Genomic DNA, 26,113 nt, shown 5'->3' on the forward strand with positions numbered 1-26,113 from the left:
ACTTTATTACGTCGAACCATTATTATATTTCACCTACACTATGTAAAATGAGCCTCGTTAGCAAATTAAATGAAAAATGGAAAGATAATTCTAGTATATATATTTCACAGGATCATCATTTTATATTCCACCAATTTTTTCATATTGTATTTTCAAATTAGTGTGCATGGTTATTTATTTGAGGAAATAAAACCTATTATTTATCAGTAAAATTAAAAAAAAATAAACCTATTTTATTTTTTTCATCACATTTTTTTTATCAGCAAAAAATAAATTAATTAAATAGAGCACTTCAGTAATGTTCCAACCCGTATACAAATACCTTCAAACATTCTAACTAACTAAAACCAAGTAGTCTCTACACTCACCCAAACCATAAACTAGAAACTGCTTTCTCCAAGACCAAAAAACTATAGGCTTATATAGAATGCATTAGTGAATAAAATGCTGAATTAACCGTGTGCATCAGTGAAAAAAAGCATGACAGGTTTAATTATGCAGAACTATGTAGCTACTGCATAAGCACCTTTCACACAAGGTTCAACATCATCTGCATAGAACAACCTTGTTCAAAACCCCTTCACTTCTACACACCAAAAACCTTTCCAAGAGCACTTAACAACAACGTGACCTGCAGGTCCTCTGCCATTTGGGTGCTGAAATTGTCATCTACTAGCCAAGAAAGCCACATGAACGTATCCCTAATGAGTAAAGGTTTGAGACACTCTCAACAAAACCCATAAAGGCCATGTTTGGAATCATTGATGGATAAATCCCCTATATAAAGGCATAATAGTAGAAGAGTACTCCAACAAGCTACAAAAAGGCTCTAGTAAAATAGTATTGAGTTTTTTCTTTCCATCAAAACTAGTAGCAAAAATGACTACATCAACATTCAACTTAGTGTTGTCTTCAAATTCAATTCCTCCATTCCAAAACCACCACTTTGATGTCTTCTTAAGGACAATTTTTCCTTTTTCAGCCTTAGAGAAGAAACTTTCTAGCATGATGGTCATTTGACAAGATGCAATGGGTGTTCTAGTTTTAATCCATGCTTCTCCAGTGGAAGTTTCTATAAAAGGTAGGACTCAATAAACATTGAAATTCTAGGCCTCAGTGGAGATAACATGAGGCCAAAAAAAAGAGTCCTGAGTAAGCCTGAGAAAATCTTGATAAACTGAGAAAATCTTGTTGAGAAGAACATGAAAGAAGGCAATCCCCAAATCCATTAATAGGGAATTGTCCAATGGAAAGTTGCATCCATGAATTTGGAACTACTGTTTACAACACCACTGCAGGTCATCCCCTGCCTACAGACTTCCACACTCCACCACTAACCTTCTCTTACTCATTGCTCCCTTCCTCTGCCATTGTCCTCTGCATCACAACAGATATGAATTGATGCTACTTTTTTATGCTCCATTGCAGGTCCTCCCATATTAACTAAAGTTACTGATGCAAAGAAGAGGATTTAACACTTAATCCACAAAGGAATAGTTATGTGAGGGTATCCTATGTTTCATCCACAACCAAGATTTGAGTTGTGTCATCTGTAAAATATCTTCCACATCAACTGCCCCTTGCTTGAAAATAACATTGTTCCTTTGTTCCCATATGCACCTCACTACAGTTTTCCATAATCCTTTCCAAACCAAGTCTTGCTTGCTACCATCTTGTACAAGATGGAAATTCTCAAAGTGGCATCTCAAGTTATTGTGTTGGACAAACAAAATGTCAATCCATCTAAAGCACTTTGACCAAACGCTTTGTGCATGTTTACATTCTAAGAACAGATGCTGACTTGATTCATCCAGATCTTGACACATTCTTCATACTATAGTGTCTACCATCACCCCTATCCTTCTCAGACTCACTATTGTTGGGATTCTCTCCATCAGAACCCGCCAAGCCATAGTCAGTCACTGGGCAGCACCTTAGCCTTCCACGAACACGTGAATATATCATTAACATGTTCTCTTGTGGGATTAGCTAGGATACCATATGCAGACTTAACCGAGAACACCTTGGATCTTCACTTCCCCACACCTGGACATCCTTTGGCTCCCTATTAACACAGGTCGTAGATATAAATCTAAGAAATTCTTCCTCCATCAAGGATTCCCACTCGAACCTCTCGCGCCTCCACCTTAAAGTCCACCTCCACCCTGATTCTTCCCACACACCTACCTCTCCCACCTTAAAGTCCACCTCCACCCTGATTCCCTTGTCCTCCGCGCGGTCTCGGTGGTGCAGCACTTCCTCTTTTCTCAGAAACCTCCGTTTCTGCCATTATGTGCGCCACCGCGCGTCGCCGGATCTCCGCAAAGGTGCTGGGATGGCTCCTGATGAGAGACTCACTAAAGGGACCAGGCAGGACTCCCTTCTTGAACGCGTGCACCAACATATTCTCATCCTTGCTGGGCAATCTGACCACTTGTGCTCCAAAGCGGTTGAGGTAGTCTTTCAGTGACTCACCTTGGTATTGGCGTACATCGAACAAGTCGTATGACACCACTACAGGTGCTTTGTTAACGATGTATTGCTCGGTGAAGAGCTTCGAAAACTGAGGGAAGGACGTGATATGACCTTCGGGCAGGCTCACGAACCATTCCATGGCTATTCCACTTAGTGTACTCATGAACATCTTGCAGTACACAGCATCCGAGCCTCCAGACAGCATCATCTGAGTGTGGAACGCTGTCAGATGTGCTTCTGGATCTTCCACCCCTATGAACGACGTCTTTACTCCCAGCAGGTTGGGAGGCACCATGGTTCCCATGATGTCAGGGGAGAAGGGCATAGGGAACGATCTCTGAGGCGATGGTGGCCTCGACACCCTTTCTTCAACCACGTGCTCCCTCTGTGCCCGCAACGTCCTTCTTAGCTCTTCATTGACACGATTCAGCTCATCGTTTCTGCTCTGCGACGCAGCCAACTCCGTCTGCATCTTTTCTTGTTCAGCTCTCGACGCTGCGACGTTATCCTGCAGCGTGCGCACCATCTCCAGGACCTGCGCCATTGTCACAGCGCCCTCCTCAGCAGATGGCGCAGGTGATGATTGTCTGTTTCTTGGCATTTTCTCAGCGGAAAACTTTGATTAGTTTCAGAAAATGTGGATGGGACCACGATTCACTTGAGTCCCACGGTGGGCGCCAAATGATCCTGCCGACAACTCGGGCGTGGAGGAATCGCTTCGTAGCTCTCACTACCCCATCTACGTGACTGTGTTATCTGTGAAATCACCCCCAGAACCTTCTCTAGGATCTCCAAGTGTGACCTGCAAAACACACAGACGGCGCCTCTAGCGGCCGTTTGCACTCCGACGATCAAGTTAGACGACAGAACCACCAATAGAAAAACTGTGTGTGTGTTCAAAAGAATCTCCCCCTCTCAGTCTCACTCTGATTCCCTTTTATACTTCTCTTTGCATCTGTGCCTAACAGAATTCTGTTATGCTTTTCTGGCATGTGCCAGAATTCTGTTATGCTTTTCTGCAGAGACGTACCTCCAGAATCAGTGAAACATGAGCGTCTGTGCGTGTCTGTGCTTGTCTGTACCTTTAGCGACACGGAGTGTATCTTTCTCTGGGCCGCGCCTCACTCAGATGGTGACACGTGGAGGCGTGCAACTCACATCTAACCACGCACGTACCACCCCCTGGAGGGCTCTAGCGCGTCTCTTTGTGCGCTTAAGTCATTCCCTTGCGGAGTAACTTAACGCGTTTCTTTCGTCTGGGTGAATCGCACACTCCCAGGAGAACGCCAGGTGTGGCTGGTCTAGGCACACTCACCAAGCATTGCTCTCTGCGTGAACGATTTCCCCTCCGCGGTGTCATGCACGTAATGGGTTGAGGGAGTCACCAATCACTGACCGGTTTACTAGCTCCCTCAGTCCACTCTCGTGCACGACTCTACCGGCGAGCAACTCCTCTTTCTCCGAGATAGGATCACACGAGATCCATGCGTAATGCTCTTGCTGGGAACCACAGTCCCAGTTTAACTGCGTGTAACACGAGACCCCGATGACCATGTACCCCGATGACTGATCGGTGCTCTCTTGCTTCTCCCGTTCTGCCCCCAGGTGTTCATCTGGGAACTGATCGGTCGGTGGGCACTCGGTGTGACCACCGATCACCGTTCTGGGTGATTTGTCCCTTCACTTCTCTGCCACCTGACCTGCCGGTAGCCACTTGGTTACTGACCACCGATCACCGCTTTGGGCGATCGTCTCCCTGATCTCTTTGTCACCTGGTCCACGTGTCACCCTGCTGATAAGTGTCTAATTTCAGTAATATTTCATATTAAAATATAGGCACTTATGAGGATTTATTGCTAATTTACATATAAAATAATCCCTAATTTATGAATTTATACCTTTTTACATTTTTTATGATCTTTATTTGAATAAGAGTATTTTATTCCCAAATTTGGTGTTAATTGCAGATTTCTAAGGAAGATTGGAGATTTGGATGAAAGATGAATGATTTGAGCTAAAAAGATAAAGATAGAAGGTCCCAGAATGGAAAAAGATGCAAAGAAAGATTGAGCCTTTTTTATGTTTTATCATTTAGCCCATTAGCGCGACATAGGAAACAACCTAACCCTAGAAAAACTAGGATAAATAAAGGGCTAGAGGCTCAACCTTAGGGTGCCAGATTGAGAGGAAAACACCATAGAGTGAATTGTAACCCAATTGGGAGAATGGAAGGTGATAGAAGTATGCGTGGCTAATTCTACCCTTTGGGATTGGGAGTAATCTGCTCAAACTCTTATGTATTGAGGTGATATTTTATATATTAATATTCAGTTCTTGATTGATTATTGGTATTGTTGTTTTACTTTTAATTCTCCGTGACAAATTGAGAATCTTAAATCTGACCGGGAGGTATTTTTAGGATTCGGACCTAAACAACAATACTTAACATATTTGAGTGCTAGGAATAGACTTGAAATGTTAATTGCTATTAAACGTCTGAGCTTCGTTCTAAGTTGTTCTTATAAGTATGCGAGGGATCGATAGTTAGGAAACATTCTTACGGATTTTATATGCGAGGAATCGATATAAATGATTTTTATACGGGCATCAATTTCAATTAAAGAACTTAATATTAACATGCTAATCAAAATACATGAGAGTGAGAGAGATGAAACTTAATCCCAATTTTTCCAATTGAAGCAACTAATTCTTTGTTTGTTTTCTTATTGATCAGTGCCAACATAATCACTTCACACTCTTTTTTATTGTTCTGTTGTTATATTTAGCAAATATTGTACTCAATGATTCACTGTTCTTTGTGGGATCGATATCCGTCCTTAGGGACAATTATTACTTCTGACAAACGCGGTGCACTTGCCGTAAAAAGTCATCAAGTTTTTGGCGCCGTTGCCGGGGAACAAATTTGAATTGTTGAGTATAATTTCCTAAATATTGTAAATATTTCATTTTATTTTGATTTCTTTTGATTTTGTTTATTTTATTAAAATTAGATTTGATTTGATGTTAGTATAGATTTGCTGTTTCTAAGAAGGAAAAAGTTATTGTTTTTATATTATTTTCTTTTCTTTTCTTTACGTTATTTATTTTAGTTTATTTTTATTTTATTCTGTTTTGATTTTGTTTTGTTTTATTATATTTTATTTTAGGATTAGTTTACGTAGTTTTATTAGGTAGTTTTATTTAGATTTACGTAACTGTTATTTATTTGTTTTAATTATATTTTATTACTAGTTTTAGTTTTTATTTTATCTATATTTTTTTTGAATATTTTTGTTATTTTTCTCTTAACGTCGTTTTAGTGTTTTATTTTTGTTTTTGTGTTATTTTTATTTTATTTTACATATTTTGTTTTTATTTCAAATTTTATTTATTTTATTTTATTTTTTAAGAAAAAAAAAGTACTCTGTTTTTTTTTTTCTCCACTAATATGTTTTAGGAAGAAAGCAACATGGCAGAACAACAAGCACCACCTCCTAGGAGGACACTTGGAGATTATGTCATGTACCAAGGACCAAGACATTTTTCTAGTATTGCAATACCTACTACTGCTAAGGCCTTGGAAATAAATCCCGATTTTCTCACTCTCATCAGTGCCTATCAATTTACAGCAATGGAACATGAGGATCCATATTCACATTTGGATACATTTTATGCATTGATAGGAACAATGGGTTTTCAATCAGGTGATCTTGAAAATGTTTATATGCGCTTGTTTTCTTTTTCATTGGCAGGAAAGGCTAAAGAATGGCTCAAATCACTTCCAAATCAGAGCCTCACTAGCTGGAAGGATGTAGAGGAAAAATTTTTGCAAAGATTTTTTCCAATTTCTCGCTACATCAAAGCAAAGTCTGAAATCTCTATGTTCAGACAAGGAGCAAATGAAGTCTTCTGTGATACATGGGAAAGATTTAAGATGATATTGAGAAAATGCCCAAATCATGGGTTTGAAGATATTGCTCAACTGAGCATATTCCTGAATGGTCTCAGATCTGACATAAAGATGCTCCTAGATGCTGCAGCTGGTGGCACAATGATGGCCCTTGATGTAGAACAAGTGACAATAATTATTGATGCATTGGCATCAACTGATTATAAAGCCCAACATGATGGACAAGATCTTCATAATAAAGGGTTGTTAGAAGATGCACTCTTGGCTAAAAATAAGATTCTGACACAGCAGATTGAGCAACTAACTGCACAAATGGCTAAATTGCCCCAACAATTATATGTTGTTCATTCATCTCAAAGCCAAAGTCAGTCAATCAGGTGTGATTTTTGTGGAGATGTTCATCCTAATGGTCACTGTTTTTATCAGAACAATTTACCTGAAGTTGAGGATCCATCCATGCTTGAAAGAATGAATAAAGTTGAAGACGCTCTGACAAAGATTGTGAGCGCGCAGGACAATAGCATGGCCATGATTAGGAGCATAAAGATCCAGATGGGACAACTAACCAAACAAATTGCACAAATTCCAGAGGAACAAAATGGCCAGTTTTCAGTCAATAGCCAAACCAATTCAAAAGAGCATTGCGATAATGTAGTGGCTGAAAAAGAAGAAAAAGATGAGACAAAGGGGAAGAGATATGAGAAAGAGAGAAGTGAGGAGGAAAAAATAAAGAGGAAAAGTGAAAATAAGGAGAGAGGAGTTCTTGAAAAAGATTTATCATATCCTCATTCTCCTTCAAAAAAAGAGAAGGAAAGAAAATTCTTTGATAAATTGCTCCCTAAAAATTATTTTGCAGGAAATTTGAAGCAAGATTCAACATTTGAAAGATTTCGAAAGAATAGGAGCTATATTGAAGAAAGAAATATAGAGCTGGAGGATGGATACAATGTCATTATTCAAAAAGGCTTGCCTAAAAAATTCAAGGACCCAGGGAGTTTTAACCTTCCCGTGTCTATAGGTGCTTTATTAGTAGCCAATGCTTTATTGGATTTGGGAGCAAGCGTAAATATAATTCCTTTGGCAATGCTGAAGAAAATAGGGGATTTGGAGATTAAACCCACCAAGATGACTTTAAAGTTAGCTGATCAAGTAACCAAGTATCCATATGGTGTGGTTGAAGATATTCTCGTCAAGGTGGATAAATTCACATTCCCTGTGGATTTTGTTGTGATGGACATGAAAGAAGATGAGGAGGTTCCCTTGATACTTGGAAGACCCTTTATGAAGACTGCTAGAATCATAGTTGATGTCGACAAAGGAGAACTTCAAGTTAGAACTCAAGATGAGGAGGTAACTTTAAATCTTTTTTATGGTCATAAAAATTTTAATGCAGGGGAAGAATGTGTACAGAATGATGCAACAAAGAGAGTTGTCCATCTTGAAATAAACAGGCGTCAAGCTAGATGACGTTAAACGAGCGCTTACTGGGAGGCAACCCAGTCCACATTTTAGTTTTATGTTGTTTTATTACCTTTGCTGATTTTATTTAAAATAAAAAATAAAAGTAAATAAGAATAATAAAAAAAAAATCCTATATGCCTCCTAATCATTTTGCAGGTTATGTATTTTTGACCTGGGGACAGGTTCTATTATTCAGGGGGCAGATCCAGCAAATGAAGCAAGACTGTAGATAAAAATTTTAACAAAATGCTGGATGACTTCTTAAGAATAGAGGATTGAACAAAAATATGGTTTTATCTCTCTAATTCTCTTTTCTTTTTCAGTTATTTGGATTTTTTCTTATTTTATTTATTTTATTTTTCGGTTATTTTGTTTTCTGTTTATTTGCGTATTTGTTTGGTTTGTTTTTATTGCTTATTTTGAATAAATTTCCTATTTTATTAGTTTGGTAATTTTAAGTCTTGAATTATCTTTCTTGACTAAATTTCAGTTTTAATTTGTTTGTTTTCTAGTTTATTTTTATTTTTTTTCAAATTAAAAAGAACTAGAATATTAATTTTGAATTGTGGAAAAAAGAATTTGTGTTTAAATATTAAGTAGTGAGATGAATTAGACACAGGTTAGAAAAGAAAATATGATTGAATCCCTATTCAAATGTAGTTAAAATTATGATACATGAAAATTTAACAGGATGATTGATTGGGACAGATAATGACAAGACAAAAAGGAATGAGACCATTTAAACCAAGTGAGTGTGTGAACCTTAAACAGTTTTGAGAGTTTTACTGATGAATTGACAGTTGTGGTTGCTTAATTTTTATTTTTGTTGCATCATAAAAGAGCATGAAGATGATTGAGGCATTTGTTTGTGTTAATTAGGAGCCAGGGCTAAAAAGCCAACCTTTATATTAGAATTCCATTTTTTTTATATCCCCTTTGGGCCAAGAAATTTTTTGTTAATATTGCACCTTAACCTTTATTGATATAATTTTCTACCCTTTAGCATGTCTAAGGAAGGAGAACATAGATGCGATACATATAGAAAAGGGAATGGTTGGTTCTGATTTTGAAAGTTCAAAAAGTTGAAAATAGGAAGAATCTTTTCCTATTATTGAAAACAAAACAAAAAAGAAAGAGAAACAGAAGAAGAAAAAGAAATAAAAAAAAAGAAGAAAGATAGAAAAAAATTTCATGAAAATCATGAAAAGAAAGAAAATGAGGAAAAAGGTGACATCGAAAGAAAGTGGTAATTAGATAACATATATGTTCTCTATAATTGAATTGAAGGTAGGTTCTTCTTCTTTAAGATGTGCATTTTGTTATCTAAGAAAAACCAATATTTTTTGGAAGCCCAGCCTCATTACAACCCTCTAAAAGACCTCAAGATTCATGTTTCTAATATGTTTGTGATTTGAAGATGAAATGAAAAGCAACTGTGATTTGTTATGATTCAGTAAAAATAAGAGAGAAACACTTACCCATGAGCATATGAGAAGATATTCCTTGATGAATTGTCATTTATTTGTTTTGATTTGATCCTGGAAATTGATTGTGTCTATAATTATCTATATTTGAATTTGGAAGCATCATAAGTTTCTAATTTGATCTGTTGTTTGGTGAATTAAGCTGTTTGATATTTAAATTCAAATATATTCATTTACTTTGCTTGAGGACAAGCAAGATTCTAAGTTGGGGAGAGTGATAAGTGTCTAATTTCAGTAATATTTCATATTAAAATATAGGCACTTATGAGGATTTATTGCTAATTTACATATAAAATAATCCCTAATTTATGAATTTATACCTTTTTACATTTTTTATGATCTTTATTTGAATAAGAGTATTTTATTCCCAAATTTGGTGTTAATTGCAGATTTCTAAGGAAGATTGGAGATTTGGATGAAAGATGAATGATTTGAGCTAAAAAGATAAAGATAGAAGGTCCCAGAATGGAAAAAGATGCAAAGAAAGATTGGGCCTTTTTTATGTTTTATCATTTAGCCCATTAGCGCGACATAGGAAACAACCTAACCCTAGAAAAACTAGGATAAATAAAGGGCTAGAGGCTCAACCTTAGGGTGCCAGATTGAGAGGAAAACACCATAGAGTGAATTGTAACCCAATTGGGAGAATGGAAGGTGATAGAAGTATGCGTGGCTAATTCTACCCTTTGGGATTGGGAGTAATCTGCTCAAACTCTTATGTATTGAGGTGATATTTTATATATTAATATTCAGTTCTTGATTGATTATTGGTATTGTTGTTTTACTTTTAATTCTCCGTGACAAATTGAGAATCTTAAATCTGACCGGGAGGTATTTTTAGGATTCGGACCTAAACAACAATACTTAACATATTTGAGTGCTAGGAATAGACTTGAAATGTTAATTGCTATTAAACGTCTGAGCTTCGTTCTAAGTTGTTCTTATAAGTATGCGAGGGATCGATAGTTAGGAAACATTCTTACAGATTTTATATGCGAGGAATCGATATAAATGATTTTTATACGGGCATCAATTTCAATTAAAGAACTTAATATTAACATGCTAATCAAAATACATGAGAGTGAGAGAGATGAAACTTAATCCCAATTTTTCCAATTGAAGCAACTAATTCTTTGTTTGTTTTCTTATTGATCAGTGCCAACATAATCACTTCACACTCTTTTTTATTGTTCTGTTGTTATATTTAGCAAATATTGTACTCAATGATTCACTGTTCTTTGTGGGATCGATATCCGTCCTTGGGCGATCGTCTCCCTGATCTCTTTGTCACCTGGTCCACGTGTCACCCTGCGAGTGGTCCACGTGGTTATCTGCTGCTGACGTCATCGACTACCGATGACCGATCGGATCACTCTTCAACCAAGAGAGCATAGTTGAATTTTTGGATACCCTACCTTAACCCTCTTGATTGCTTGAATTCCTTCGTAGGGATACCATTCACCAGAATCGAGACCAGTGCAGATTCTATACATCCTTCGATCCATTTAATCCATATATTATGGAAACCCAACCTCTACAACATATCATATAAAAACTTCCATCGCACAGAGTCATACGCCTTCTCATAATCTACTTTTAAATACATATCGCTTCTCCTATTCCTCCAGAGGTCCTCAAGCACTTTGTTTGCCACAAGGACACTATCTAGCATCCCTCTATCCTTCAAAAAAAATTTATTGACATTCATCAATACTCGAAGGGAGTACACTCTTGATTCTGCTTGACAACACCTTTGAGATGATTTTATACAGAGCACCCACCAACGAAATAGGTATGTATTGCTCTAGCTTTGAAGGGTCCTTCACCTTAGGCATTAAGGGTATAAAGGATGCATTACAGCCTTTCGGGATGTGCCCCGTTTTTTGGAAGAGTGCCACCGCTACTACTATATCACTTTTCATAAAATCCAACTCTTCTTGATGAAGTTGAAGTTATAATCATTTGGGCCTAGGCTCTTTGACCCATCACATTGCCACACCGCTTCCCGTATTTATTCCTAAAAAATGTCTACTATAAGGCTCAAATTATTTTCCACGGATAGACATTTAAACTCTACCGCCCCAAGATGGACCCCAAAGTCTTTCGTTGCCATAAATCTACTTTCAAATAACATTTTCGCTTCCTTTCTAACAACTTCAGGTTCCTCACTCCACTGGCCCTTAATCTCAACACCTTTAATTTCATTCTTAATTCTTCTCCATCTTAGAGTAGAATGAAAGAACCTTGAATAGGAGTGCCCATGCTTGAACCAATTTGCTCTAGCCTTTTGGATAACAAGAGATTTGATCTTCTTATTAGTCACTGATAACTTTTCAACCTAACATTGGCCTCAAGGTCTCCATTAGCATCTTGATTGTCGAGAAACTCTATTTCCTCCAGGATTCTTTTCTTATGCGTATGCAACTGACCAAACTTTTCATGGTTCCATACTTTTAAGTCAACTTTAAGAAGCTTGAGCTTGTCTTTAAGTTTAGATATAACATTCCCTTGCACTGAGTACGAAATCCATTTCTCTTTCACCATCTCCTTAAAACCCCTCTCCATATGCCAAGCATCTATATTTCTAAAAGGCTTAGGGCCTCAATCCTTAGCAATTGATTTCACCACTATAGCACAATGGTCTGATACTTTCCTTGATTGGACATATTGCTTGCTCATTGGCCACACATGAAGCCACTCCTAAGATACTAGCACTCTATCCAGCCTACTCTTACCAGAGCCATTTGACTTGAACCATGTGTACTTCTTGCCCAACAAAGGTAACTCCAACAGAAAATTATTGTTTATGAAGCTATTGAAACTACTTATCTCACTTGATTGGCCATTTCTTTCTCTGATTCCTCTCCTTTCGTTTATACTTCTCATAGCATTAAAGTCACCACAGAAGCACCATGCCAAGTCTTGATATGCCGCTTTAACATTAGACAAAACCTTCCAAAGGATTACCTTATCACTCAAATTGCATGCAACATACACGTTTACCACACACCACACCTGGTCTTAGATGTTACGTGCTTTCCAAAAATAGCAATGAACCCCTTTCCCATCACATGACTGTCATAATATAAAACTTCTTTATTCCATATAGATAATAAGCTTTCAACTCCATTCTCCCCTTCATTGTGAGCTCATCCAATTTTATTATCCCCCCACAAGGTAAAATATCTAGCATTCAAGACAGTATTGGTTTTTGTTTCTTGTAAGCTCACAAATTTTGCACTCTCACAAGCAATAATATGTCTCAAATAACTAGCTTTGGTGCCTCCCTCAAGGCCTCTTATGTTCAGATTAACTATTATCAAGGGAAACCATTTTTGTTCATCGTCTTCACTTATGTTCAACGTCTTCACTTAATAATTCCCCCTTATCTATCTTTTCAGCCTAAAACTTAGAGAAAAATTGACTTCTTTTAAGAAACTATCAATAGAGGTAAATTCAACTATATTGGTTGCCAAAATGGTCGGACATGATGCTTGAGCCTCTTATTCATCACTTGAAAGAAATTCAAAACAATTTTGCAAAACTAAATCTTGAGAAACATATAAGTAACTCGTTTTGGGAATAAGTAATTTATAACTTGTTGCATTACTTGAAAAATTGAGACAAGAGAATTCTTTTAAAAGACCAGAACTTTCAGGAGGCAAAGAGTCCTTTTGTTGGTAACTGTACCGGCAGGCACCGGACGAACTGATATACCGACCGGCCTACCGAACTCATAATAAATGTGAGGGCGCAACAAGACTAAGGTAGTTAAGATACTCCGAAAAATAAGGAATACGTGTGTGAAGAAGATATTTTCCCCCGGGTATTCCGGAGCACGATTGGTAAAACCTATCCATAACCACCCTGAGCCCAAGAGGTAGAAAGCCCATTTAGAGGTAGAAAGCCCATTTAGCAATCCTATAAATACAGTGCTCAAGCCAGAGAAAGGTACGTTTTGATTCACTTACTAAACCTCACTTAGAATCTCATACTTACTTGAGCGTCGGAGTGCCTTCGCAGGTACCCTCCCCCGCCCGACCGAAGGAGATACCAAGAAGAAGCGACCGACTGAAGGAGAAGAAGACCGACACGTCAGCAACTACACTACATCAACCGACCGTGCCTGGGCCCCATCTCTCCACTCAGGTACAATTGGCGCCCACCGTGGGGCCGAGGCAAATCTTCAATTTTTGAAGCTATAATGGTTGCGACAAGAAACAACAACGACGCTATGGCAGAACAGATGACTATGATTCAAATCCTCCAAGCTCAGATGGAGGAACTGCGACAAAAGGGGATGGAAGACCATCGTCAACATGAAGAAGACAGACGCCGCCAAGAAGAAGATAGACGCCGCCAAGAAGAAGAAATCGCCTTATTAAGAGAGCAGAATGCACGACTCCAACAACAGGTCGATAATCCCGAACGAGAAGGCCAATCCCATATGGCCGACCGAACCGCCTCTCGCATACCTACTTCTGCCAATACCAATCCTGCTTCCAGAGCTGAAACAGTCGAAAGAAAGTCAAGTAAAAGGGGTCATCCTTTTATAGACGAAATTATCACCACTCCACTTCCTGACAAATGGAGAGGTCTCGCTATTAAACTCTATGACGGCTCGACCGACCCGGACGAGCATTTAAATGTCTACAAGACCCAAATGACTTTGTATACCACAGATAATAATGTGTGGTGTAAAGTATTCCCCACGTCGCTCCAGGGAGAACCTCTTACTTGGTTTACAGAGCTGTCTCCGAATTCCATTGACGACTTCGACGTCTTAGCCGTAAAATTCTCTACTCAGTATGCCACCAGCCGACCGCATCACATGTCCTCCATGTCTCTCTTAGCGGTACAACAAGCAAAAGGTGAATCTCTCAGAACCATTTTAGATAGGTTCAACAAAGCATGCATGCACATCCGAGGACTCAAGCAGGAAGTTGCATTGCACCATTTGGTCTCGGCCATCCGGCCGAGCCGTTTTACTGAAAGTCTTATCAAGAAACCGCCTCAAGACATGGAAGACCTTCGAACTCGAGCAACCAAATTCATGCAAATCGAAGAACACATCGATTACCACCAACGGTTCAAAACCGTCGGATCTGGAGTCCTCAAAGATCAAACCCCGAACAAAGAAAGAGAAGTCGAGACTGAACGCACCGCCCGAATCACTCCAAGATCCGACCGGAGCAGAGGAGGCCGAATGCCCAGGTTTAAGAGTTATACCCCCTTAACTGTGCCGAGGGGACGAGCCCTAGATGAAGCACTACAAACAGACTTAATTCCGATATTGAAGCAATATCAAACGCCACCGAATGCAGACACAGCTAAGCATTGTCAATACCATCGAAACTTCGGCCATACGACCGAAGGATGTCAGGCGTTGAAGGACAAAATCGAAGAGCTCATTCAGGCTGGTCATTTGAGACAGTTCGTTAAGAGGGCAAGAAATTCAAGATCCCCACCACGGAGTACCGACCGTACTTCTCGTGGTGCCGACCGGTCTTACCGTAACGATTATAAACGCCGAACCGACCATAACCAGGCTTCGCGGAAACGCAGTGAAAGCCCCGTTCAGCGTACACGCGCCCGCAGCATAAGTCCCAACCGAAACACCCGCCCTCGCCAACGAGTCCGCGAAGTCATCAACATGATTGCTGGACCCGTTAATTTGGGCGAACCGAACCACGAAGTTAATTATATAGCTGGAGGCTTTGCCGGTGGCGGGTGCTCAAATTCCGCCCGAAAGAAACATCTCCGAGACATCCAGTCCGCTCATGCTACCACAAGGAGGCGTCCACACATACCTCCGATCACCTTCACTGACGACGACTTTACAGCTATAGATCCAGCCCAGGACGACCCTATGGTAATCACTGTCGAAATTGACAAGTTCGCAATTGCCAAGACCTTGGTCGACCAAGGTAGCTCAGTCGACATATTATACTGGGAAATCTTCAAAAAAATGCGCATTCCAGAATCAGAAATTCAACCCTATAACGAACAAATTGTAGGGTTCTCCGGTGAACGGGTCGACACTAAGGGGTATATAGACTTGTATACAACCTTCGGTGAGGAAGATGGTCTCCACAAAACAATAAACGTACGATATCTGTTGGTTAACGCCCAGACTTCTTACAACATCCTGCTCGGCCGGCCGTCTATCAACAGATTAAAAGCCATTGTCTCCACCCCACACTTAGCCATGAAATTCCCTTCGGCCACTAACGACATTGCAACCATCCATGTCGATCAAAAAACCGCTAGGGAATGCTATGTAGCAAGTTTGAAAAGTGAGCCAACTCGACGACTCTATACAACCAATACGGACGACCGAGTCCCGCAAAAACGAGGACGTTCCCCCACACGGCGTTCCGGACGATACATGTCCCGTCGTCAAATGATAGCCCTTGTTGACCTCGACCCTCGCATGGACGATTCCCGTATGGAAGCAGGAGAAGACTTGCATCCATTCCCGCTTCGCGATGATCGCCACACTACGCACATCGGTACTTCGCTGAAACCGGACGACCGAATTGCCATCGGGACGACACTTGTTAAAAATTCCGATCTTTTCGCCTGGACGGCCGCTGATATGCCTGGCGTAGACCCACGGGTTATCACTCACCGATTATCACTGTATAGAGAAGCTAAGCCAATAGCTCAAAAGAAAAGACATCTAGGCGAGGAACGACGTCAAGCCGCACGTGAGGAAGCCGACAAATTGTTACAGGCTGGATTCATTCGGAAGGCCCATTACACCACATGGCTAGCCAACGTGGTTATGGTGAAGAAAGCGAACGGAAAATGGCGTATGTGTGTTGACTACACAGACCTCAATAAAGCTTGCCCAAAAGACTCGTATCCTCTGCCTACCATTGATCGTCTCGTTGACGGTGCAGCCGGGCATCACATCCTCAGCTTCCTTGATGCCTACTCTGGCTATAATCAAATCCAAATGCACCCGGCCGACCGAAAGAAGACGGCCTTCATGACTGATTCTGGCAATTTCTACTATGAAGTGATGCCCTTCGGACTCAAAAATGCCGGAGCCACTTATCAAAGACTAATGGACCACGTATTCCACGACATGATTGGTAGGAATGTTGAAGTCTATGTCGATGACATCGTCGTCAAGTCCGACTCATGCAAACAACATATTGCCGACCTAAAAGAAGTTTTTCAGGCCCTCCGCCAACACCAGATGCGACTCAATCCGGACAAGTGTGCGTTCGGCGTCGAGGGGGGGAAGTTCTTAGGTTTTATGCTAACTCATAGAGGCATAGAAGCTAACCCCGAGAAGTGCAGAGCTATCTCCGAAATGCGAAGTCCCAACTCCATTCAGGAAATTCAGAGACTTATCGGCCGACTTACCGCACTATCCAGATTTGTTCCTAAACTCGCCGAACGAACGAGACCCATCGTCCGACTACTGAAAAAAGCATCCCGCTTCGAGTGGTCGACCGAATGTGAGGAAATTTTCCTCGATTTGAAAACTTTTTTATCAACCCCGCCGGTCATCCAGAAACCGGACGCACGAGAACCCATCATAGTCTACCTCGCCGTTTCACACGAAGCCATCAGCTCAGTCTTAGTGCAAGAAATTAATTTTGAAGAACGGCCGGTTTACTTCGTCAGCCGCGCCCTTCATGGCGCCGAAATCCGATACCAGACGATCGAAAAGGTAGCTATGGCCCTCATCATTACCGCCCGACGAATGCGTATGTATTTTCAGAATCATCGGATTATTGTTCGGACAAATTACCCTATTGTAAAGATCCTCACTAAGCCAGATTTAGCCGGACGAATGATCGGTTGGACGATCGAACTATCCGAATTCCATATTCAGTACCAACCACGCGGAACGATCAAGTCGCAAGCTCTCGCCGACTTCGCAGCTGAACTCACTACTTCTTCAGCCGAGACCGAACATTCATCATGGATCTTATATGTTGATGGCTCCTCCAACGAGAGGTCGTGCGGCGCTGGAGTTGTTTTGGAAGGCCCCGGCGAGATTGTCATCGAGCAAGCCCTCAAATTCGACTTCAAAGCTTCAAACAATCAGGCCGAATATGAAGCCATATTAGCCGGCCTACGTCTCGCTCAAGAATTAGAAATCACTAAGTTAATTTGCAAAAGTGATTCCCGGCTTGTCATCGGTCAGCTTAACGACGAATATGAAGTCCGAGAAAGCTTTTTACAGCGATACTATCACTTAGTCAAACAGTCGATGAGCACCTTTTCTGAAATTTCTATGCAGCACGTTCGACGCGATCACAATACCCGCGCGGACGCCTTGTCCCGGTTAGCAACCACGAAGTGTAAAGGAATGCATCGGTCGGTCATCCATGTTACGCTTGCACGCCCAAGCATCGACCTACAGGAATGCCTGACGACCGACACGGAATCTACTTGGATTACCCCAATCAAGCAATATTTACTCGACGGCACATGTAGTCCTCTCGGCGAAAAAACCATGAAGCTGCAGGCCGCCCGTTTTGTCTTAATCGGCGACGACCTTTATCGTTGAGGTTATACCCAACCACTCCTTAAATGTTTGACACCAGACCAAGCTTCCTATGTCATCCAAGAATTGCACGAAGGAATTTGCGGAACTCACTCCGGCGCACGGACAATGGCTGCCAAAGTATTCCGGGCCGGATACTACTGGCCGACCGTCCAGGGTGACTGCACCAATTTCGTCCAAAAATGTCTTAAATGCCAAGAGTTTGGCACTTTGTCCCATCAAAAGCCTGAGTCAATGATCTTGATCTAAACAAGGAAAGCCTCTCGGTCGGTCTCGATCTCATCAACGAACTCCGGGACAAGTGTAGAATTAGAGAAGAAGCATGCAAAATTCGGGCGGCCAGACGATACAACTCCAAAGTTAAACCAAGATTGTTCCACAAAGGCGACTTAGTATGGCGAATGCGGAGCAGCGCACGGAAGGAAGGAGGCAAGTTCTCCAGCAATTGGGAAGGACCTTTCCGCATAGCAGATACGGCAGCCGGCGGAGCCTATTATTTAGAATATTTATCTGGGAAGGAAATACCGAGAACGTGGAATGCCACATATCTCAAATTTTATTACAGTTGAACTTTAATAATAAAAGTGCACTCTTTCCTCGCTCGGTCGGTTTTTCCCTAAGGAGGGTTTACGACCGGGAAGGTTTTAACGAGGCACTAAATTAAAATCCAAATCTCCTAGTCCTTTACTCAATTCATATCTCGTTCGGTTTCATAGGTATTTAACGTAGTCAGAATTATATATGCCTCGTTCGGCATCAGAATTATTACTTTTAACGTAGTCAGAATTATATATGCCTCGCTCGGCATCAAAATTATTACTTTTAACGTAGTCAGAATTATATATGCCTCGTTCGGCATCAGAATTATTACTTTTAACGTAGTCAGAATTATATATGCTTCGCTCGGCATCAGAATTATTACTTTTAACGTAGTCAGAATTATATATGCCTCGTTCGGCATCAGAATTATTACTTTTAACGTAGTCAGAATTATATATGCCTCGCTCGGCATCAGAATTATTACTTTTAACGTAGTCAGAATTATATATGCCTCGCTCGGCATCAGAATTATTACTTTTAACGTAGTCAGAATTATATATGCCTCGTTCGGCATCAGAATTATTACTTTTAACGTAGTCAGAATTATATATGCTTCGCTCGGCATCAGAATTATTACTTTTAACGTAGTCAGAATTATATATGCCTCGTTCGGCATCAGAATTATTACTTTTAACGTAGTCAGAATTATATATGCCTCGCTCGGCATCAGAATTATTACTTTTAACGTAGTCAGAATTATATATGCCTCGCTCGGCATCAGAATTATTACTTTTAACGTAGTCAGAATTATATATGCCTCGTTCGGCATCAGAATTATTACTTTAACGTAATCGGAATTATTTATGCCTCGTTCGGCATCAGAATTTATCGGATTTATATATGCCTCGTTCGGCATCATAATTATTACTTTTAACGTAGTCAGAATTATATATGCCTCGTTCGCCATCAGAATTATTACTTTTAACGTAGTCAGAATTATATATGCCTCGCTCGGCATCAGAATTATTACTTTTAACGTAGTCAGAATTATATATGCCTCGCTCGGCATCAGAATTATTACTTTTAACGTAGTCAGAATTATATATGCCTCGTTCGGCATCAGAATTATTACTTTAACGTAATCGGAATTATTTATGCCTCGTTCGGCATCAGAATTTATCGGATTTATATATGCCTCGTTCGGCATCAGAATTATTTAACGTAATCGAAATTATTTATGCCTCGTTCGGCATCAGAATTTATCGGATTTATATATGCCTCGTTCGGCATCAGACTTATTACTTTAACAATCGGAATTATTTATGCCACGTTCGGCATCAAAATTATTCAATTATCTATGCCACGCTCGGCGTCAAAATTAATTTCTTTATGCCTCGTTCGGCATCCGACTCATTTATGCCGAGTTCAGCATCAGAATTAACTTACTATAACGAAGTCGCAATTATGTATTACTCGTTCGCCTTCGCATTGTTACTAACAGAATCAACTACACCCCGTTCGGCATCCAAAATAAAAATCTACAGCATACAACCAAGGTTGGTCGGCACAAGCTTTCCATCCACCACTAACTTTGAAATATCGTTCCCTGAAATTCTTGTAGGACGTGGTGAAGGCCGCCAACCGCACACTTCCCGGACGGCTGGTCAATGACACCCAACTTACAGGGTTGGACGAATATGTGTTATAATAAAATAAAAACACTCTCGCTCTAGGCGTCAAGTCAAAAAGTTGACACACCATTCGGAAGGCCTGTATGCACGCCCACGCGTTCGGATGAAGTTGGGTTGGTGCTATGTTGAGAAACCGTAGCACATCCATTGTGAACTCATCGAACGGCAACGTTACTTTCAAATCAACGAATAACGTACTATAAACATAAAAGAAATCTACCGGAGCATTCTCCCTCCCATGATAGACACGGTCGGTGTACCCACATATTTCAGCAATGAGAATATCCGAAGGTAAACCCGACCGCACTACGGGGGCCCTAGCTATCACTTTGTCAAGGTCGTCCGGTTTCTTAAAAACAGTGGGTGTGTTCCTAACACTCATCTACCCAGTCATAGCTCGGACCCACAGATCCACTCGTACTTTCGTCACTTCCGGACGATGACTCCCCACTCTCACCCGACTCTCTACTCCCTACCCTATTTGAAGAAAGTTGCGACATAACTAACCTTTCGTTCACAAATTAACACCTCGGTCGGCAACTATGGTTCGTTCGGCGCAATAACTCGCAATGTAGACGCTGCAATCAGAGCAACTCGGATGCCGAACTCAACGAAACGTGATCTCTTTGCAACTGGGAACGCTATTTATAGCATTTCCCTCTCACCCCCATCCGTTAGATTCCCTCTCATCCTACGACCCATATCAGCCGGAATTCGAAACGTCATTTAATCCACACCGCCGGATTCATCTCCACCGTCTTCGACCAAAAGCAAATGTCCTATCATACCGTGACACTTAATGCCTGACACCTCGAAAGCACAACCATTACGACTCTTTGGCCTTTGTTCACCTCGAGCCTGGGGGGCAAGTGTACCGGCAGGCACCGGACGAACTGATATACCGACCGGCCTACCGAACTCATAATAAATGTGAGGGCGCAACAAGACTAAGGTAGTTAAGATACTCCGAAAAATAAGGAATACGTGTGTGAAGAAGATATTTTCCCCCGGGTATTCCGGAGCACGATTGGTAAAACCTATCCATAACCACCCTGAGCCCAAGAGGTAGAAAGCTCATTTAGAGGTAGAAAGCCCATTTAGCAATCCTATAAATACAGTGCTCAAGCCAGAGAAAGGTATGTTTTGATTCACTTACTAAACCTCACTTAGAATCTCATACTTACTTGAGCGTCGGAGTGCCTTCGCAGGTACCCTCCCCCGCCCGACCGAAGGAGATGCCAAGAAGAAGCGACCGACTGAAGGAGAAGAAGACCGACACGTCAGCAACTACACTACATCAACCGACCGTGCCTGGGCCCCATCTCTCCACTCAGGTACAGTAACAAATCATCTTATTCCTGGACATCCTCCAAAGAGGACATATAATATCATCCTGAGATCCTAAACCAATTCTTATATCATCCTATATTATTGACTTTTTTATTTTGAAATTCTTTGATATCTAAACAAGATCGAGAAAAGAAACCAAGTTTCTCCTAGTCACCTGAAAGATATCTAATATTGATTACGAATAAAGATTGTCTTAATCATGCTACTTGTGAACGCAACATTTTCAAAGAGAATCATGGAAACTATATTAACATTTTCTTTTCTAATCTTATTACTAATAAAAAAATTATATGGTACTTTATTGAATTATGTTTATAGACGTTTGGGGTTAGAATACAACTCTCCTTGGTTTGTTAGATTATTTTCTTCTCTTCAAACTATTGTTTAGGTTCTTAAAGAAAAACATATAAAACATCTTAAAAATTGTGATACAATAAACTTTAAAGTTTCTCACATTTATCGTAAAAGCAATTATTACATTAATAAACTTATTACCTTTTAAAGTTTACAATAAACTCCTTTATATGATTTAGTGATCTTTCTACTAATCTTACTTGATCCTGCCGGTTGACTTAGCGCAAGAGCGTTGCCTCGTCACGATCTTCCTCACCAGCTTGACGCCACGCGCCCTCCAAGTCCGCACCACAGATAGCCTCTCTGAGAACCTGAAAAACACAAAGTGGCACCTCTGCGGCCGGTGGCGCTCCGACACTCAAGTCAATGACAAGAACACCCAAAAAACTGAGAGAAAATATGCTCTATAGGACCGTACTGAAAGCACACAACCCTAGTAGAATGAGCCGTAATGAAAACGTACCTCTGCAAATTCTGTTAAGTTTACCTTTATAGCTAGGTTTCTTCTCTCTCCAGGTCGTTATGCTTTTGGACACGTGGCTCGCATCCAACCCTGCACGTGTCACCATCTGGGCTGGGATCGCAGGTTGTACCCAACCCTACACGTGTCATCATCTGAGCTAGGATAACTTGAGCGTCACTTCTTTATTGCTCCCAGCCCTACACGTGTCATCACCTGGGTTGGAGTAACTGAGAGCATCCAACCCTACACGTGTCGTCATCTGGGTTGGGGCAACTTGAACGTCATTTATGTGTAGTAACTAGTCGCGCGGCTAAGTCTTCAACTCAAGGAGTAAACTAACACGCGACATGCTCTAGAACGCCACCTGACAAGGCGAGTATCGGGTGCAGCAAAGTGCACCATTTCTGTGATATCGCTAATGGCACCCTCCTTACCGCTGCGCCATGCATGTTCTGGCTGAGGAAACCTTGCCATCAACGAATGTCCACTCTGGGAATCCTGTCGCTGATAGGCAAGCAGCCCCCTCAACCCAAACACCCTTCACACCCCATGCTGGTGTAACAATCGCCTCACTGGAGTTGTACACTTGAACTTACACCTCTGGGCCTTCATCAGCTTCAATCTGAGCTTGTCGGGAGATCTGGCGACGTGCTTCCTGCGGCGATGTCAAGCTGCCTGATCGCCAATCGCCAAATACGTCCATGACAGGCAAACCCGGCGACAACCAGCCATGTTCATCGCAGAACGCCAGTTCCATGAACTGGCGACTACGCTCACCTCTGAACCCTCCCTCTTTTTCTTGCCCACGTGTTCCGCTGAGCACGCCCCACCTGGTCATGTGCAAGACACGTCATCACACTCGATGACCTGATCGGTACATTACTTTAGATATTTTTTTCTTTTACAATAAGTATGAACTCCTAAATTTTCAGTTTGTTTAGTTGTGTCTTTTGTGCAAGTTGTTGTGTTTAAATATAAATTTGGTTTAATCCTCCATTTTTTTTTTCTTTTATATATGAAGTATGAAATATGATGACATATAATTGTTAAGGACATACAGTAAAAACATAACAAACAAATAAACTAATATTTTAATAATTATTATTTTTATTTTTAATTTAAAATATTATAATATTATTATAAAGACTTGAATAGTGTTATTTATGTGTGCAGTGTTCACAAAACTTTTTGAATTGTTAAGAGGTGTGAATGTGACTGAAATACCTAACATGTGAACTTTTTTAATACCTAACATGTGAATTTTTTTAAGAAAGTTACAAAAAGTGAATAATATGTAAAAATTAAATAGTTATGAAAATGATTTGAATGAAGAAAGTGATAAAACTTAAAAAATCAGAGGGTTAGATTAATTTTGATTGGTTAAAGATCATAAAAATCAATTAACTATATATATTAAATGGTGAGGTAAAGTGAAGTTAAAGTTAGGGAAAAAAGAGAAGAGAAAAGTAGAAAAGAGAGAGATAGAAATGATAGAGATCCAGATCAGAGATCCATAATAGACCAAACAAAATGCCTTTTTCTATCATATGTGAACTTCATAAATATAAATATATGCAATAAGATGCAGTAATTTAGGTGCAACAAGCCATGTGAGAGACTTAAGGAATCACATTTGATCCTGCCTGTTGACCGGAGCGCTAGAGAATGCCTCGTCAAAGGATCGACGTGCGCGTCGCTTCTCACTTCCGTTCCTCCTCTGGATCTATCTCAAGAACCTGCAAAGAAACGATACGGCGCCGCTGCGGCCGATCGCACTCCGACGCTCAAGTCAGTGACGGTATCACCAAATACTAAGAACTGGAACCGTGCAAATCTCTCTCACAAACAGCTCTGTCACTCGCAAGCGTAAAGTGTATGAACTGAACGTGCGTACCTTAGGAAATCTGTTAAGAACTCTTATATACCTGGTGATTTTCTCTCTCCTGGCAGTTACAGACTTGGACACGTGGCTTGCATCCGACTGTACACGTGCCATCATCTGGAGGCTCACTGACTTGGCGCTGCTTCTACTCTCATTTTGGCTAAGTTACCTATACATGGTGCTGCCCGGTGCATAGCTAACTCAGGAATGCGATCTCTACTGAAACTGGCGAGGTAGGGCCTTCATACACCTTCCCTGTGGTCTCGCCGGCCGCCTTCATAATCTGCTTCTCCTTTAACTTCGGCGATGTGCTTGTTCTGGCGATCTTCGACTGCCTGGTCGCCTGAGTCTGCATCTGGCGACTTCGTCCCCAACCTGGCGATCGCCTATTCTGGTAAGCTGGAGATCGGAACACGCCAACTTAACTATCGGCGACTACATGTGCCTCCCGACTTCCTTCCCAACTGTCAACCTGGCGCCTTGTCAACACGCCTACACTGTAACAGGATGCCACGTCATCGCATCCGACCAGCAGGGCGGTACACAAGCCCCACAGTCTTAAGCGAAGACTTGTCTAGCGAAAAGACTGAAAAAGCCTTCGTTAACACCGGTCTACGTGGCATGGGCGCAGAATTCCAAGCGGTAGTACTTTCTGTTGCTCTGACGCTCCACCAAATGCTTCACGCATCTTTCGACACGTGGCTCTCATCAACGGCCATCTTCATCTGCCGTTAGCGCTTCCCAAAACCGTTCGAAAACCCCTAAACCCCTTACGCTCCTACTGTTTCATCACTTTCTTCAAACTTGCGTACGCTCTTATTTCCCTCTGCGAAAGCTCTCGACGCTCTAGATCACCACCTCCCTTCAACATTCTCCCGATCATCGAAAGGTAACTACTTTCCTTCATCTGCTGGGTTTTCTTGCATTTTCACCGATTTGCATCATCCTATAACTGTCTGGTGCATACGCTGTGGGCTGTTTTCCATTTCTCCTTCTCGTAACTTAGGGTTCTGCCGATCGTCGCAACGAACTCATATTCGTTCGTCTTTCACCTTCCCTCCCTGATCGAGTCAGCCTTTGTAACCCTCCTGATTATTTTTCCTTTCTTCTTCGTTTGCAGTTTGCTACCATGACTCGCACGAAGATCACCCCGAACCCCCCTCCGTCAGCGCGAAACCCTCATTCTCAAGCACACGACTCTACGCAAGTTCGTGGTGCCCCCTCTTCGCAGGCTGTGAGGCCCGCGTCTTCTCAAACCACTTTGGCCCAGGCGACTCCACCAAACGCTGGAGGAGCCCCCACCCCACTGCCAGACTTCAAGACGTTATACTCATGGGCTAACTCAACCCTCTTGAAGGAAACGTCGTCGGTGAACACCGCGGGAGCGGTTCTACGATTGACCAATGGGGACGAGGCCTACCAATCATTCCACAAGGAGCACGATGAGAGAATGATGGTGCTGCCTTGCCCAGCCACTCTGCCAGTGTGTGCTGATGATAAAGTGAGCGCCGACGGGCCCTTCTGCTTCGTCTACACCACTCTTTTCAAGAAAGTTAAACTCAGGTTCCCTCTTACTCGATTTGAGAGGGAACTCTTAACCGAGCTCAACATCGCTGCCGCCCAGCTTCACCCCAACAGCTGGGCGTTCGTCCGGGCTTTTGAGGTAACATGCGCCCACCTGGGGTTGCCTGCGTCAGTGGACGTATTTTTATTTCTGTTTGAGGCCAAACACCCAGGCGATCGCCTTTGGGTCAGTCTGAACGCCATCGCTGGGAGATCCATCTTCACCATCTTCCAGCAGTCGTATAAGGATTGGAAGGGGAAGTTCATCCAGGTCCGCGCGAACGACAAAGACCCTTCCCTTCTCGACGGTTTCCCCTTGTACTGGGTGGACAAGGGGAAAAAAGAGTCTAAGAGCTGCTTCAGGAGGCCCAGAAGTCCTGACAGCATGGGAGCTTTGGACAGAGACCTTT

General features: G+C 41.5%; 2 protein-coding genes and 1 pseudogene across 2 annotated transcripts; 2 read left to right on the forward strand and 1 right to left on the reverse strand.

The window, feature by feature from the left end:
- Positions 1–5,944: 5,944 nt before the first annotated feature.
- LOC137815692 (uncharacterized) lies at positions 5,945–7,832 on the forward strand. The gene is made up of 2 exons (XM_068618805.1): positions 5,945–7,735; positions 7,779–7,832. The coding sequence occupies exons 1-2, from the start codon at positions 5,945–5,947 to the stop codon at positions 7,830–7,832; spliced, it is 1,845 nt and encodes a 614-aa protein (XP_068474906.1).
- LOC137816788 (small nucleolar RNA R71) lies at positions 6,336–6,441 on the reverse strand (annotated as a pseudogene).
- Positions 7,833–13,534: 5,702 nt separating the features above from the next.
- Positions 13,535–23,493, forward strand: LOC137815693 (uncharacterized). Its single transcript, XM_068618806.1, has 2 exons — positions 13,535–16,337; positions 23,432–23,493. Exons 1-2 carry the CDS (start codon positions 13,535–13,537, stop codon positions 23,491–23,493), a joined length of 2,865 nt encoding a protein of 954 aa, XP_068474907.1.
- The last annotated feature ends 2,620 nt before the right edge of the window (positions 23,494–26,113 follow it).

Source organism: Phaseolus vulgaris, chromosome 1 (assembly GCF_000499845.2).
Source record: "Phaseolus vulgaris cultivar G19833 chromosome 1, P. vulgaris v2.0, whole genome shotgun sequence".
In the NCBI taxonomy this organism is placed as follows: domain Eukaryota; kingdom Viridiplantae; phylum Streptophyta; class Magnoliopsida; order Fabales; family Fabaceae; genus Phaseolus; species Phaseolus vulgaris.